Genomic DNA, 18,043 nt, shown 5'->3' with positions numbered 1-18,043 from the left:
TCTCTGCTTCAGGGTTTACAAACTATTTTTGAAATAAAAGTGTGATCATAAGCCACTTAATACCTAGGGTGTATTTTGCAATGCTTCAGATTTTGTTATTGTTCTGTTGATATGGTAAAATGATAAGTGGAAAATAATTTTACAGTGATCTGTTATTGAAACAACATCAGTGGGTTATTATTTTCTGTTTGTTTGTTTTTTCTGTTACATTAGCACAAACCTGATAGTGTTACATCACTACCTGTGAATGATAGTGCTGTTGCCCCACAGCCAGAGGTTCCTGGATTCAGGGCAGGGCGTTTTTCCCAGTGATTGAGCTCCCACACTCATGGGCATTCTCATGAACGGGATTTTAAATCCAAAAGGTTTCACTTCCTGGTTAAAATAAAAAATAAAAAATTAACGCACTTCTTTATTATGAGATAAATCTAATTGGAAGTGTAGAACAAAAAAAAAATCTCAATTTTCCAAATATCTTCCTCCCATACATGTTTGGACAAATGCTTTTGGGCCACACCTCATAATCTTCAAAGTCAGAGTTTTTCAGTCTTGTTGCCACAGTTGTGTCAAATCAAGCACCTAGCCATGCAATGGGCATGATACTGTAACACAATGCAACCAGTATAAGTCAGTTTCTGAAATGTCTTTTCTCTTGGATATTCCATGGTCAACTGTAAGTGGTATTATTACAAAGTGGAAGCATTTAAGAACCACAGCAACTAAAAGGCATAAAGGCACAGACCACGTAAAGTCGTAGAGTATGGTCACTGATGTTGTAAAAGCTGCCAATGCTCTAGTGACTCAATAACTTCCTCTGGCATTAACATCAACAGGAAACTGTGCACCAGAAGCTGTAATATGTAGACAGCCCAGTGCTTTTACTCATGTAGTGTATATATGTTGTGTTGCTTTAGTGTAAATTTGCTGTTGGCCTGGGGTGTAACGTTAAATAGCTGCTTAAAAAAAATCTGTCTTGTGTGTTTTAAAGCTGAAACATTTGCATATATTTTCTTTGCAACCATGACAAAAGCAAACATCGCATGGAAAGCGTGATGGATAAAACACTGCATTCATTTCCATTTCTAATGAATAACTGTGACTAAAGCCAAATGGATTGTGCATAAACTGTAATCCACGGTCATCTTTGCAGCCTGGGTGTTATCACGGGTCATCTGTGAATCCTGTGACACTTCAGCGTATATACAAATCTCCAGTGCAACTTGGGGTAAATTAAGTGGGAGCTTGTGTCTGCTGAGAGCTCATTGGTAGATACTGCATTCATGGAAACTGCGTTATGGAGCACAACGGTGAAGTCATTAAGAAGCTTACAGACGTTCTGGCAGATTAGGTTTTTCTCTTCTAATCCTGTAGATTACCACTGCACAAGCCCTGCTGGCTGAGAGTGCGTCGATGCGTTGCAGTTTCTTTACATTGATCATTTTTGTGTGTGTGTACTAAAGTGTCATCACTGAACTACGTAGACTAAGACTGATACGAGCGGAAAAAAGGACAGGTCAAAGTGCGACAGAAGTGCCGAAAGTAGGCAGGGGACCAACGCTTTGAAAAAACTACTGATGAAGCTAGGATTTAAGGATCTGACCTGGATTTACTGAAGCGCAACATGGATTTTTGTAAATATTATTTGAAGGAGATATTTTGTTGCACTGACACACCATAGTTGGTGAACAGAACTCCTAACCTACACCTAAGGAACCACTGGGTGAACAACGAGGATCATCTCTTTTGGAGGCCCATGCTCTCTGTAGTGAAATGGAGACAGAGCCATGTTGTGAAGCGCATAATGACCCTGGAGTAACGGCTACAGAGTCTGAGGTGAAGGAGGCAATTTTCAGACTTGATGGAGACAGTCTCAATGAGCTGCCCCGTGCGCCTGCAGAGGAAGGCGAGGAGCTGTTTGGGAGTGAGCAGGCTGAAACAGAGAGAAGTGCAGCAGAGAATAAAGACTCTGAGTTAAAAAGTCCCTCTGATCCTGAGCAAGAGAGTGGAGAGACAGGATGCAAGGCAGTGAAGAAATTCAAAAAATCAAACAGTTGGAAGATGGTAAGATTTCAAGACCCATCAACAGAAGATGATGTGTTGGAGAGGGACAGCTCCACGGAGAGTCTCTTTCCTGAATATGCCACACAGGAGTGGACTTCCACAAGCTTTGAAGAGCTGTTCATGGCAGAAGATTGGACAGAGATTACAGGTAAGATACACTATGTGTTGGTAGGAAATCCTTTTAAAAAATTAATAAATTAGATTTTATAACCTTTATCTATCTCATATAGTTTTGACGACAAACTAAAACAAGTGACCAAAACGTGACCAAGCTCAGGCCTGGCCTGTTTGTGGCTGTTTCTGAGCACGTGTTTACCCACAGCAGATTAACCCCATTTCCCTCTGCACAATCTTTTCTTCTTTCCTCACGCAGAGGACCGGCTGTTGAGGAAGAAAGTGCTGGAGCCTGGGACTCCACAGGGCCCGCACCCTGCCTGGGACCAGGAGGTTACTGTGAAGATGCAGTGTGTCCTGGAGGACCGCACTGTGGTGGAAAAGGACTGCAAGCTTGTCTTTGTTATTGGAGAGGGAGATGTGAACCAGGTGAAAGCTTTTAACCCATAAGCCTCTGCCACAACGTGTGTTTCTGCATTATTGAGAGTGTGTATTACATCACACTTGTTTGTCTCTGTATTACATCACACAGTGACGGATAGAGACACAAAAAGTAGGTCAGGAAATCTCTCTAGCCAAGCTGCTGAGTCCGTGAGCTAACATCAGCATGCTAACATGAGAGTGACTCAGAACATGGCCCTGTTTGTGATTAAAACAAAAGAAAAAAGAAAAACACAAAGTGTAGTCGAGGTCAGAAGCAAGGCTGAAACCAAAAATCTGGAAATGGTTAATTACTACTTAATTACTGCTCATAAGATAATTACAGATGAAATAATTAGTTGCTGTGCTGCTAAAATGAGGCAGAATCCTCTTGATGAGGTTCAATTGAATTCAAATCAGTTTTTTCTCATATAGCAGCAGTTCTCAACAATAGTCAATCAAGACACTTTATATTGTAAAGTAAAGACCCAATAATATTAGAAAGAAACCTCAACAATCACACGATCTCCCATGAGCTAACACTTGGTGACTGCGGGAAGGAAAAACTCAATTTTAACAGGAAGAAACTTCATGAGATAGCTATTAGTTATATAATCATAAAAAACAGAATTGCTCACCATCGTTTTTCTGTCTTATTTATTCAGAAGATATTCTGAGCTATATATGAATGTCTAAACCAAATGTAAAGGTAAGCCATCCAATAAATATTAGACTTAACCATCAACCTCTTGTGGTGGCACAAGAGGAAACCTCGGTGGCACACGAGTAAAATTATTGCTTGTCGTCTAATATCAAAACAACCAAGTCCAAACGAGACTTATGTAGCAGACCAACCAGACAGACTGACACTGACAGTCATCAAGCTAGCATATCGGAAAACCAGGTTCAGATACTTGGAGTTCATCATCTAACGTTGCAGTCAGTTAGAAGAAGCAGACACTGAAGAGTTATGTCTTTTGTGTAATTCAAATAATACGTACTCAATCCTCTAAATGACTTGTACTTTGAGACCTGCAGGCCTTGGAGGAGTGTGTCATGTCCATGCAGAAAGGAGAGATCACATTACTGCTAACAGATTCGCAGTATGCCTATGGACTTCTGGGAAGGTAAGGACTTTCCAGTTATTGTTGTTTGATGATAATGTTATGAACTAATGAAATGCAATGAAACGGAAACAAGAAGTGGGCTGTTACTTTTTTCTTTTTTTTTTTCAACATGAATGACAATTAGATATCATCCCAGTTAGCCGCCCAGACCTCTTGAACCTGTTGCTGTGGGGGCGGCCTGGTTATCCAGGGGTAGCAGGGTTAATGGACCATAAACAGGAGCAGATGGCTTCCTCCTAACAGCCTGCAAAGGCTGCCTATCACCGGTGCGTTCGCAACATCCCGACCTATGGTAGCGCAGCGCTCACGTTATGGCCACTGGTTTGGGTTTATAACCTTTACACGATTAAAGAGTCAGGATAAACACAGAGGAGATTGGTGTGTCACTGCAGAAAACCCGATTGTTTATAGTTTAAATGTTTGTTCTAGATAACCTGAACACGTGAGAATGAGACAGTAATGCACCACAGTGATTAGATGAGATTGTGTATAACACCAGTGAAAAGACTTAACGAAAACATATTAGCAGATGTTTTTAATGCGATTTGTTTCCCCCTGCATGATGTTGCTGTAACATTTTTTCCGCACAGTATTTTATTCCATATTAAGCAATTTCATAAAAAGTAAAATCGTGTCCATTAATTTAATTCTAAAAGCTATAATGTGAGCTCTGTACTAATGTTTGAATAGGCCTACACCCATTAGAGCAAATTAAAGATTATTAGACAGTGGCTCTCTGACTGGACAGTAGTAACAAATATCCCATTTGTCTGCATTTTTTTTCTAGGTGTAAATCATACTGTACCATTAACTGAGAAGCTGTAATTCAGAGTAATTCATAAGAAAAACATCTATACACCCCAAAATACTATGTATCAGTGAAAGACTGAAAAAGGTTCAGTGAACTTTGTTCAGATTTACTGAACACAGTATTTTCCCCCCAGTGTGCGTGTAGGTTATAATGAGTGCTGTACATAAGGTTCTGTCTGTGTTACGGAGATATGTGCACGACGTGATGTGTGAGAGGTGAGGACGAGGAGTGTCTGAGGTGTTGTCTGGAATCTGGCCCAGCGTTGTGCGTGCAGTAAGAGACAGCAGGAGGTTAGTTAATGATTGTTTTGATGGAGCTGATTAGGGCTGTGTGCTGTGGAGTCAAACTTATTTGTGCCTAAAGGTAGACAATCAGAGCTTCGTGCTGGTTCAGATTATATTCGCCTGTCACTAAACTAAATATTTAGTGTGACGTTTGAGAATTTTAGTAGTGTGGCATGTTTCAATGGATAAGCTTGTACCTGCCTGCGTAAATTTAAGCAGCAACAGATGTCGTGTTTCACCGTAGACGTGACAGGCTCGGCTGTAAAATATAAGACAATGAGGCTAAATCTCAGCAGCCTCTTTCTGTTTGAAGGCACATTGCTGAGTGGATTGAACTGTGTTAGTCACCTGTTGCGCACAATGCCACTTCACAGTTGTCTGCAAGAAGGGTGTGCAAAGCAGGTCAGCCAGTGTGATTCAGCACAGCGCGGTGGAGTGGTCTTTAGTTCGGCGTGTGGGTGATGGGCTGGCTGCTGCGTCTAATGTGATCATGAAATGCAAATGTGAATATTGAAAAGAGGTGAACACGAGGGTGATGAAACGCCGACAAAAGTCGGCAGTGTTTAGCCACTTGGTTACAGAATAAAAGATTAGATGGGCAGCACTGCAGCGACTGTAAGGAACGTTGACGTTTGTCCTGTGAGAAAGAAAAGCTCAGAGCCCTTTAAAGACTACAAGTGACAAAAGACTTCATCATGTTCGCCTTTTTGTGGAACAGAAGTGTGCGTCAGTTCTGTTCCCGCTGAGAGATGCTACTTAGTCAGAGACACAGACTGCATCCCCTCAATCAGCAGGTCATTATCAGAGAGGAGTGGAAGCTGACATCTGTTGATCTCTGGACGGGCACTTTAGCACTCATAAAACCTTCAGGAGCCGGAGCGAGCCTGCCTCATCTGTCCTGCACAACCCCAAAGTCAACAACTTTATCTATCACCAGTAGCTGCTTTCTTTTTTTGTCGCTGTACGGCTAAACCCGCAAAGGGAGGAACTGTAATTTGAAAAGTTTACATTATGCGCAGCACATGTATTTTTAGCTCTGTCTCACTGTGAAGAGAGTGCACCCTACGGTTATTTTGGCCAGCTGTCAACAAACATAAACAGAAGGTTTAACACTCGTGTTGGCACCAAAGGTGTTGGCGTACGTTTACTCCTGGCATTACTGAGAACTAACTCAGCGGCATACATGTTAAAGTGGAGTTAATTAGACCACTGGGAAGTGTCAGAGTTAAATTAATAGTTTTATCCAAGTCCAGATGGACAGTGCCAGCCAGCTAATTATTCTAGTTTTGCAACAATGTGTTATGAGGGTATTATGTGCTATTTATCATCAATCCATGTATTGTTTATTTAGCACTGCTGTTCAGCTTATTATTATTATTACAAGTACTTATTAAAATAAAAAAAACAACAACTTTAAATTCTTGGTTTACAAAACAAAACATTTAAAAAAAAACTTTAAATAAAAATATTAAGAGCATGGACGTGGTGCAAAAGCCAAGCTTGGATATGATATGTCTACATGATATATACACTCACCAGCCACATTATTAGGTACGCCATTGTAATATTGAGTTGGAGCTTTTGTTGCATTCAGAACTGTCTGAAGTCTTCATGGCATATATTCAACAATGTGCTGGAAACATCCTACAGAGATTGACATGAGAGCATCACACATTTTGTTGGCTGCCATGATGTGAATCTACAGTTGAACCACATCCCAAAGGTGCTCTGTTAGATTGAGATCTGGTGACTGTGGAGGCCATTTAAACACATTGAATTGTAATGTTCAAGAAACCAGTTTGAGATGATCTGAGCTTTGTTACATGGTCTGTTATACTGCTAGAAGCAGCCATCGGAAGATGGGTAAGCTGTCATCATGAAGGGATGACATGGTCAGGAACAATAGTCAGGTAGTCTGTGTTTTTAAACAGTACTCAGTTGGTACTACAAATAGTGCCAAGAAAATATCCCACACTCCATTACATCACCAGCAGCCTGAACTGTTGATACAAGGCAGGATTAATGCTTTCAGGTTGTTTATGCTAAATTTGACCCTACCATCCGAAAGTCCCAGCAGAAGCTGAGACTCATCAGACCAGACAACGTTACTGTAATTCTTTACTATCCAGTTCTTCCATAGTTCTAGTGCGTCTGTGCAAACTGGAGTCTCGGATTCCTGTTCTTAGCTGATCAGAGTTGGTCTGCTGCTGTAGCCCATCTGCTTCAAGCTTTGATGTGTTGTGCATTCAGAGATGCTCTTCTGCATACCTTGATTGTAACAAATTGGGTTACTATTGATAAGATAAGACAAGATAAGATAAGATAAGATAAGATAAGATAAGATAAGATAAGATAAGATAAGATAAGAGTCTTTATTGTCATTGCACAGTCACACATAGTACAATAGTACAATGAAATTGGAAAACTGTCCCATGTTGGCACTACGTACAACACAACACGTCACGACACATCACAACACAACACAGCAACTTATGTAATAAAAGTAATAAAAAGAAAAATAAGTGTATGTGTATCGCACATTGTTATTATTGAGCCTTGTTATGAATATAAATATTATTATTTTTATTGTTGTTACCCCCCAAAAAGACCAGGTAGGTAGCCAATCAGGTCAACTGTTTGCATTGATTAGGGCTATTGCCCTGTTGTAAAAGCTGTCCTTGAATCTGTTTGTCCGCGACCTCAGCAGCCTGAACCTCCTGCCAGACGGCAACAGCTCAAATACCCGGTGTCCTGGGTGTGTACAGTCCTGTAGGATGCTGCGTGCGCTCTTGAGACAGCGAGTGCTGTACAGGTCCTTCAGGGAGGGAAGAGGATGTCCAATGACTTTTGGGGCCATATTAATGACCCTCTGAAGTGCTTCCCTATCAGATTGGCAGAGTCAGACCATTCTCATCTGAGTTCTGACACCAATGAGGTATTTTCTCTCAGACAGAATTGGCATTTACTGGATATTTTCTCTTTTTTGGACCATTTTCTATTAACCCTAGAGGTGGTTGTGTGGAAAAACCCACTATATTACAAGTTTCTGAAATGCTCCAACTGCCCCGTCTCACACCAACAACCATGCCACTTCACTTTTCTTCCCCTTTTCTGATATTGAGTTTGAATTTCAGCAGATCATAGTAACCACCTGTGTAGATACTAAACTCAGTTGTTTGCATGTGGTCGGCTGATTAGATATTTGTCAGTATTTAGAGCACTCATCAAACATCCCTTTTCTGCTTTCAGGTTAATGAATGTTAAGATACATTCATATAAACTTGGCAAAGTGGCACTTAGAGTTTAGTTTGAAAATAATCCAAAATTAAAACCTTCATTTGATTTCCAGAATATATTATTATAAGTGTGGTCAGATCGACTCAGTTAGCATTGGGGTTTTGTGGGACCAAGTATAAGAGTGTGGTTTGTATTATCCGTAATTTTGTCTAGCATCTCCTGACAGGACAGTAAAGCATCAAAGTACACACATAACTAGAAGATTGTAGTGTTCTCAGCTAAGGGGCCAAAATCCTATTTTACAATTTTAAACACAGTTATCTGGATCAAAAAAAAAAAATAATAAAATAATTAGTTCCTTCTTTCTCTGCTCCTCTTCATCAAGTTTCATAAGAGAGAATGTGAAGTGCAAAACGCAATTGCAATACACATATGAATAGCCACTAAAGGAAGGGCAGAAGCACTGTGGAAGAACAGGAGACGGCTATTGTCAGTTTCTGAGGAGAGAAAAACAAACAAGTGGAGGGGAGGAATCTCCTTCTCTTTGGCCCCAGGGGATGTGGGCTTGGTAGCTTCTGGAGCTTTGCTTACACCACCTTTACTCTTCTGACTTTATTGTTGGAAAGGTGAAAGACACTTTATAAAGCTTCCGTTCATGGGAAAGTACTGTAAGACTCACCTTAATAATCATTGTAATTTTGTAATATATGGATCTCAGTGTGGGTGCAAAACATTTTTCCTTCTAATATCACACTGGATCCGACTGAAGAATAGATAAATAGATAAAATCCTGGACTGGTTTCCTCCAATATTCTAAAGACTGATAAAGGCATTCCTGTCTGACAGTAAAGGGAAACGTTGTTACTTTTGAACAACAAATTTGGTTTAAAAGTCTTTGTGAGTACTGGAGCATGTGTGAAGAAATTTTCTAAAGCCATTTGGACTCTTTTAAGTGTAAAGACTGTCTCAGGATATGTTGCTTGAAGCAGTGTTGCTTAGGTCTGAAGACTACACGCTTCCAAACAAATAAATCAAATTGCTTTGTGGGTAATTGGTGTGCAAGTTTCGACACAGAAGAAGAATCTCTGCTTGATTTTTTATCGGTTTCCTTGAGATTGTCTGTGTGACAGTGTTGTTGGAGCGCAATGCTGGCTTGGAAGAGATGGGAAATATAATAAAATACGAACAAACACATAGTGTTGTGAAAAAGTATTTCGCCTCTTTCTGATTTCCTTTTTTTCATAATTATACATTTCAGATAATCAAACAATTTTAATATTAGTCAGAGATAGCTAGAGTAAATAAATAGAGTAAATGCAAAAATGCAGTTTTTAAATGATTGTTTCATTTACAAAGGGGGAAAAAAGCCCAGCATATCAAATTACTCAGTTATGGTCAGATTTCACGATTCAACAATAACTGGGAGAGCTCCAAGGAGAAAACCACAGCCAACCAAAAAGAACACAGAGCCTCATCTCACATTTGCCAGAAAAACATCTTGGTGATCTTCAAGACTTTTGGGAAAATATTCTGCAGACTGATGAAACATAAGTCAAATTTTTTGGAATATTTTACTCCCGTAACATCTGGGGTAAAACTAACACAGCATTTAATTAAAAGATCATTACACAAGCTGTCAAACATGGTGGTGATAGTGTTTGTTTGAGTTATCTTTGTATTAAAATTTGTTTGATGATCTAAAAGATGTAATTGTGGGGGGAAAAAATCAGCTGTTTACAGCACTTTATTTCTTAGTCTATTCCTATCTAAGCAGTGCTGTGAGGCTAAACATCTGTTATAAGGCTTTATTATCCTAACATGCTCACATGCTGATATTAACAACTTTGACACGTAAGCGTTCCCTACTGTTCTACTTAGCTGTAAACACACAGTACAGTTTATGCTTATAGGGATATCATTCATTTTCCAGGTTTTTCATCACAATATTAATTCAATTAAAATACCGTGATCCAATGATACTGTGAAGTGGTGAACTGTCTTATGCTTAATTTATGCTACTAAATTTGCTGAGGTTATCTGCCTACAGAGAGCCTACGGAGAGGAGTTTTCAACTGCCGCAAACATATTTTCAAGCTGTTTTCCAAAATCTCACCTGTGACATTCACCAAGAATAGGAAAAATGTTTTAAAAAAGAAAGAAAAAAGAAAGAAAAAAGAAAGCGTACAGCATGAAAAGTCAAGATAGTGGCTGCAGTGGACACTAGGCATTGTTTTTAACACTCAATGCCTAGTGTCCACTGCAGCCACTATCAGCTCTTTGTGTTTTATAACGTTGCTCTTCTTGGCAGCTGTTTTAAGGACCTACAGTAGCCAATAGACCGGTTGTACCACATATTCTTTACACTACCGCCATCTGACAACAGACACTCTCTGCTGGTAGACGGGCTGTCCGTCTTCCTGTGCACAGACTGCCCACACACTACCCCTGCTGACCCATAATTTCCCCATTAACCAACACTGCAATACTGTGAACGAGTACTGACAAGATGACGCTAGCAGTGATGCCACCAGAGATCAAGGAATGTCAAGGATATACAGACACTTGATGAATTAACCTTTAATGACCCCAAAAGAGTGGGACCCAAGATAAACTTTGAGGTGACTAATTGAAGTGACACCTGGGAATGAAGGACACGGCTTAAATATAACCAGTTATGTAATATATAAGTGGGTTAGCTATTCAATTAAAGCTTGAAATGTTCACCAGTGACGATCTAAAAAACAATGGACAGTGAGCAAAGTCTATAAATAGCATAAGAGACGCAGTTACATGGCTATTAAAGTCTACCAAAGTATTTCCTGCGCACTCATTTAATTCATTTCCTGTTTTTAATCTAACTGTTACTTCATGTTAAGCCTCAGGCTACTGACTCAGACATACGGGACATCCAGCCTTTGTAAAACAGATAAAACAACTTGTCAGTTTTCAAGTGTACGCATGTGCGTGTGTGACATAAAATAACAAATATTTAGTTGGAACAAACAGACAGTATACAACGACCTTTGAAATAGCACTCTGTTTGTTTACATTTTTGAAGATGTTAAGCTAAGTGTGGAAATCTTTTCCCAAGGCCTCTGAGGCACACCCATATCCGACAGGGAGGGAAGCAGACAGGTGACAGCGACACTTCTTTGAGCAGGAAAGCACACAGATAGATTCACAATGATCAAGCCTGATCAAGTCTGACTGTGAGTAAGGATAGACGACTGGCATAGTGGCTTGTTCGTGTCCAAAACACAGACAGAAAAGCAGTTTGACGTGTTCTGTGTTGCAGGAATAATTAAAAGGGTGTTGTGTGGGATTTATGGCCATGCACTGGTGCCAGTTTTAATGGGTCTTTGGCTAGCTAGAGACAGGGATTACAGGAATTCAGAGTAATCAAACTTGCACACTGGAGTCCTCTAAAAAGCTCACAGTGGGCAGCTATGATGACACTAAACATAATTTGAATGCTGGTTGGTTGAAATGTTGACTTGAGCAGGAAAGTCAACTGTCCCTGTACCCAAATCGTCCCTGTACCCAAATCCTCCACCATCTCCTCATTGAACGACTGGCGACCCGTAGCCCTGACCCCCATCGTGAGCAAATGCTTCGAGAAGCTGGTCAGGGACTTCATCTGCTCTGCACTACCCGACTCACTGGACCCTCTACAGTTCGCATACCGCCACAACAGGTCCACTGATGATGCCATAGCCCTGACACTCCATGCTGCCCTGTCACACCTGGAGAAGAGAGACACGTATGTGAGAATGCTGTTTGTAGATTACAGCTCAGCATTCAACACCATCGTTCCCTCGAAGCTGGACAGGAAACTACAGGATCTAGGACTGAGCAGCTCCCTCGGCAGCTGGATCCTTAACTTCCTGTCTGACAGACGCCAAGTGGTCAGACTGGGCAGCACCACCTCATCCCCCATCACACTGAACACTGGTGCTCCACAGGGGTGTGTACTGAGCCCTCTCCTGTACTCACTCTACACCTACGACTGCACGGCCACTAGAAACTCCAACGTCATTGTGAAGTTTGCGGACGACACTACAGTGGTGGGTCTTATTACCAACGGTGATGAGACGGCCTACAGGGAGGAGGTCAGCGCCCTGACCCACTGGTGTCAAGACAACCATCTCACCCTCAACGTCGCAAAGACAAAGGAGTTGATAGTGGACTTCCGGAGGTGCAGAGGAGTACACACCCCCATCACCATCAACGGCGCCGCTGTGGAGAGAGTGAGCAGCTTCCGCTTCCTTGGTGTACATCTGGCTGAGGATCTTACGTGGTCAGTACACATAAACAAAACAGTGAAGAAGGCGCAGCAGCGCCTCTTCTTTCTCAGGAGACTGAAAAGATTCGGCATGAGCCCCCGCATCCTCAGGACCTTCTATCGCTGTGCCATTGAGAGCATCCTCACTGGATGCATCACCACCTGGTACGGCAACAGCACCGCTCACAACCGCAAAGCTCTCCAGAGAGTAGTGCGGTGTGCTGAACGGATAATTGGAGGTGAGCTTCCCTCCCTCCAAGACATCTACAGGAAGCGGTGCCTGAGGAAAGCAGGGAGGATCATCAAGGACTCCAGTCACCCCAGCCATAAACTGTTCAGACTACTTCCATCAGGAAGGAGGTTCTGCAGCATCCGGTCCCGTACCAGCAGACTGAGAGACAGCTTTTTCCATCAGGCCATCAGACTGCTGAACACTTCATAGACACCTCACCCTCACTACTGGAACTTCAACATTATGCACTCCATACTGTATATAAATACCACTGTTTTGCACATACCAACCTCTGTATATTTTATATATCTTATTTTATTGTTTACTTTATTTCATTTGTAAAACATGTATATACATACTATATACACACTCAAACACACACACGTAGAAAAACATATTTAGTATACACATTCAGTAATGTATATACCTTTACATATTGTACATATATTTATTACTTTTTAGATTAGCCATTTTATATTTTGCTTGTTTTACATTATTGTATTTTGCACAACTCTGTTGCTTGTGAAGCTCGCACACAAGAATTTCACTCACATGTACTGTACCAGTGTACCTGCACATGTGATGTGACAATAAAAGTGATTTGATTTGATTTGATTTGAAAGGAAACAACATCAAAGGTCACCACGAAGACGAAGAACCTCAAACCATCAAAGCTCAAAAAGAGAAGTACAGATGATGGCTGGTGTGCCCAGTTTTGGACACTTATGAACTTCTGGTTTCACTTCACTAAAAAATGTTATTTCTCTCTGTGACTTGTGTGTCCTACCTGACAGAGGCTAATCCTTAAGATGAGCCAAACAAGAGACATACTTTTGACACCGCCCCCACGTGACAGTGTACAGCTCCATCATGTAGACTACTTTGTGCAGCACCTATGGACCACCAGCATGCTCATTTAGGATGTGTGTGCATTTGTTCTTTATGCAAGCTAATCTCTCTTCCTATCACCCGCTGTAACAAGACACGGCCAAGAACTGGCAGTTCTGCTTTCCATTACATTAGTTACTTGCCAGCAGACAGGTAGGATGACTCACTTGCCACGCAAGTGCACTGGTGTCTGTCACTTTAGTGCACACAAGCTCACCTCCCCCGTCTCTTTAAATCGAACCATGTTGTCCATTCAGAAAATCTTTGAGGTGGAGTTCCTCTGTGTGACTCACTGTGCAGAACCACCTGGGTCAAATGAATAATGTGACCTTTGAGATACTCCTCTGTGGAAAACCCGTTTACATAAACCATTCATCTCCACGCTGGTGTTTCCACCCTGTGCAAAATTAGTTAGGCAAACAATTGGCTGTTTGGTATAACTCACAGTACTATGAGCAACTTTGTGCCTCGCTTCACTGTTTGTCATCAGTGAGGGATTCCAGAAGCAGATGTGAACAAGATGAACTTTTGGCTTCACTTGTGTCACGTGACCTGAACAAGTTTGACTGTAGCTTTTGGTCTATGCGTGTGTGTCTGTGTGTCCCTTTCCCAGCATAGAGACAGCAGGCTGACTTGAAACCACACCCAGTCCTCAGGCTTCAGGAGCAGACCAGCAAGCACTGACAGCTGTAACACGCTCTAGATAAGATCGGGCTCAGCTTTGAGTCGGCATGCCTACTTCTGCTTGTTACAACTGCCCAGTAGATTGTGGCTTTAACATATCAAACTTAAGCTAAAATTAAATCTGAGCTGAACTGACCTTTTGCTTTCCCGTCTGAAATCTAGATGATGAAGTTGTTTTGGCGCCGCACGCAGTATTTTGCCACTCAGGCCACTGTTTGAACTGTGCATGTCCTTCATCTAATCTCCCTGGATGTTTACCTTTTTCCCCTACTGCTAGCAGGCTTATCTCTCACATCGACAGCCTGGGTTGTAATATAGCACTGCCCTCATTTATATCTACTTCTGCTTTCTGTGGTCAGGCAGGGGGTATTTAGAGGGAGAGTAAATCTCCTAAACTGAAATGTTCTTTTATTGAATTTTAGGTAGACTGTTTATTTTAGAGCAGTAAGGTCTGGTAGAGTAACACTGGTACTGGATAAGGATTTATAATTCTTGTCTAGTTTTAATCTTACAGTGCTTACTTTCAGCTTTTTATTTATCGTTGCTGGTTATTGTGTTCCTCTTTTATCCCACTTTGATAGGCCCGGTTCACTTGGCACTGCATTTTTTCCCCTTAACTCTACTTTTGCTGTGGTGTGGTTTTTCACAGATTTATTATTGTGCAATTATGCAATTTATACCTAAAATATTATCTGAAGGCCACAAGAATGATCCTTGTCATGACGGCTAAAAACAGTGGTGAAAGAAGTAATCAGAGTACACAATTTGGGAGTAAACAAACAAAGCCTATATATACACACTCAGTGTTTCTCATCAAAGTAAACTGTGTGAATTCTTGAGGTTGGATTTCCAGATCCAGTTCCATAAGCCATCATTTGTTTTATTTTATTTTATTTTGTTAGATGCAATGCTAGGTAGCTTTGAGATCAGTCTCATCCATAGTTTATATTTCATAGTGCATCACCAAAACAGAGTGTAGTTTTAATTACTACTTGAAAATGTAATAGCAGAATTTGACTCACTGAAAAAACACAGTAAGAGTTTGTCTTAGTGGATGCACTGTGGGGATAATTAAACACATTAAGTCACGTCATTTGTAAGACGATTTCATTAAAAAAAAAACATCACTAAGAGGTACAGTTCAGTATGATGAATTAAACTACAGCAGTCTTGATGCACGCTCAATCATCCAGGTAAGTAAATCCCCAAAAGTTGACGTTTCCTCACTCATCCAAGTGACTTCTTCAGTCTCAGCTGACAGCAGGTTTCCCCAACCTTATAAACAGTACATTTGCATAATGACTGAAACTAGCACCACTGAACTCTCTGTGAATGGTACTCATGGCCATTGATCAGTGGGCTTTGATCGGTGGTTGTTGATCAATGGTCATTAGAATTTGCATATTAATGACCAAGGAGCTGACCTCCCAGCCCATTGTTCCTTCACTGGTGCTAGTTTCAGTCATTATGCAAATGTTCTGTTAATAAGATTGGGGAAACCTGCTGTCAGCTGAGACTGAAGAAGTCACTTAGATGAGTGACGAAACGTTTCTCCCACTGAAAACACTACGTCCAGATGAACAGAATCAACTTTTGGGGAAACTATAGCTGTATTTTCCCTGTGACTGTCATCAGCCTTAAGCAACCACTCGCAGCCACTCTCCTTTTTACCTCATGTCCCTCATTTTTCGTGGACTAGCCTCTAGGCCTGTGTGGCTGGGGTCTTATAAATTCTTAGTATTCTTAGTAGCCATATTAGTACGTTTTTTTGTTATCACATTGCTCAGGTCCAAAACAAACACAGGAAATAGAAAAAAAAGATTAATTATAACTAAAACTTAAGCTTTCAAAAATTTATAAAAGGACAAAAAAATGATCAGCGGCAACATTTGGCTGTGGCCTCTGAGATGATCAAATAGTGATTATTTTATTCATGTGTTTTTGTTATTATACAGTATTAATCCTCATCATATCCGTAGCTAAAAACTGGTTTTTACCCAAACATTTCCACCTAAGGTAAAACTCTCTATATAAACTATATATCCCATTCCCGCTAAAGAATAAGGTTAACCATGGTACTCTTCTTGAGAGGGACATCAATATCTGTACCTGCTGACCGACCCTCATATCTGAAATGTTACTCTCCTTGGTGTCAAAACATGATGCCTGCACTCAAACACCACACTGTGGTCCACTGTGGCCTTAGGTATTGTATGCTGTGTTGAACAACCACCATGTTACAACAAAAGCCTGTTTTCCAGTGTTTGCTGTGCAGGGACACATGAAGGACCACACGTGAGACAGCTCTTCAACCCCACCAGCACTTTTTTTACCATCCATGCCTGCTGTCTACAAAACACACAGATGGAGAGGCACAGAGATTAGTGGAGCATGATAAGGACTAGATGGCTGAACAAACCTGATTTTAAAAGCAGCTCGTGGTTAACTGTGCTGTATGTAAGCTGTGTGAAATTTAAATTAAGGGCATTAAGCCTTGTGAAGAGGTCAGCATGCTTCAGATGACGAGCATCTAAAAGACACGGTCTAAAATTTATTATAATTAGTAAGGTTATTACTTCTTTCCTCTTTGTATGACAACCAAGTGATGCTGTCCAGAACAGCTATAAACTGTTGCTGTTGATGTGGTCCGATGGCATGTCATATGCCAAACTTTGTTTAGTGGATACGCTGGTCTTTGTTGCTTTGTATTCGTAGCTGCTTTCCATCTTCCTCGTCGTTCTCTCAAACACAGAAGCTGCCTCTGGGATCCTTTGACTTCCAGGACCACCCTGTCCCGCTCGTCATTTGTGGCTCACAAAAGACACTTCCTATTATGATTTTACAACTTGACGTTCACATTTCAAACTCGGAAAATTACAACTCTCCTGTGGAGTGAGCTCAAGCAGGCTGATGAGGGAAAACACACAAGAGTGGCCACTTTATACGTTTTGTTCATTTGGAACTGCAGCAGAATGGAAGCAGATGGGATACTGGAGGGGGCAAGCTGTTTCTGACACTGCACACACATACATACTGCATAGGTGGGTTAATGTTTAAGGTACCATGCTCTCTGAAGGCTGAGGCAGAGAAGGCAGTGTGCCTGTGCAAATCAGCTCAAGCAGTGGTTGTCAGTAGAGAAATGTGCTGCTGCTGCTGCTGCTGCTGCTGCTGCTGCTGCTGCTGTGAAGGGATGTGAGGTGACGAGTGCAGCCGAGGAGCTCAGAGGAGAGATCTGTAGGAGAGTGACAAGTGGCACTGGTGTGTGTGTGTGTGTTGAGGTGATGAAGAGGTACCGTCAGCGGGGACGTGGAGCATGACTCATCGCACTGAGACGTCAGCGCACCGTCATCACGCGTCTGCTGAGGACGAACTCCCGCTGACGTCCTCGCTGCAAAATCAAAATCAGATGTGCAGTCCTCGAGCTTAAGGGATTAACTCAGCCTCATTACGAGATCTCATTATAAATGAAACAGTCTCTGTTGTTTGATAGCACTGATGGGATTAGCCGCACTCTGATAATGTTTCATATTGTCATTCCAGATGGTGAAGGACAAAACAAGTGAGCTCATGTGCCAAAACAATGCATTATCCGCAGAGGAAAACAAGTGTGTTTGCGAATATAATAGGAGCATAAATGGCTTGGAATTCTTTGCAAATGTGCTCGTCTGTGTTTGTTTTCTGAGAACTCTGTGATGAGAGGGACCTGTCCCTTTTCCACAGGCTCAGGTTGAGTAAAGCCAAGCCCTTCCTCTTAAGAAATCTGGATGTTTTAGTCATGATTAACGCTTCAGGTCTCATACGTCGACACAACGAGAGAGAGGGAGAGACAAAGAGCCTGCAGACACGGGCTGCTCCTCCATGACAACCTGACTAATAGGTCAGGAGTTCGGGGTGCTGCTTTTC

The 18,043-nt window shown here is 41.5% G+C and overlaps 1 protein-coding gene across 1 annotated transcript in view; it reads left to right on the top strand.

Annotated features, from left to right (window-relative positions):
- Nucleotides 1-1,700: 1,700 nt before the first annotated feature.
- Nucleotides 1,701-18,043, top strand: part of fkbp16 (FKBP prolyl isomerase 16) — a 32,199-nt gene continuing 15,856 nt past the window's right edge. The window contains exons 1-3 of the mRNA XM_063479703.1: nucleotides 1,701-2,209; nucleotides 2,435-2,604; nucleotides 3,634-3,722. Coding sequence (XP_063335773.1) covers nucleotides 1,771-2,209; nucleotides 2,435-2,604; nucleotides 3,634-3,722 — 698 coding nt within the window. The 5' untranslated portion in view covers nucleotides 1,701-1,770. The remainder of the gene's footprint in view (nucleotides 2,210-2,434; nucleotides 2,605-3,633; nucleotides 3,723-18,043) is intronic.

The sequence above is a fragment of the Pelmatolapia mariae genome, linkage group LG7 (assembly GCF_036321145.2).
Source record: "Pelmatolapia mariae isolate MD_Pm_ZW linkage group LG7, Pm_UMD_F_2, whole genome shotgun sequence".
Taxonomy (NCBI): Eukaryota; Metazoa; Chordata; class Actinopteri; order Cichliformes; family Cichlidae; genus Pelmatolapia; species Pelmatolapia mariae.
The sequence above is the reverse complement of the archived record's forward strand: the minus strand, read 5'-3'. Positions and strand labels throughout refer to the sequence as shown.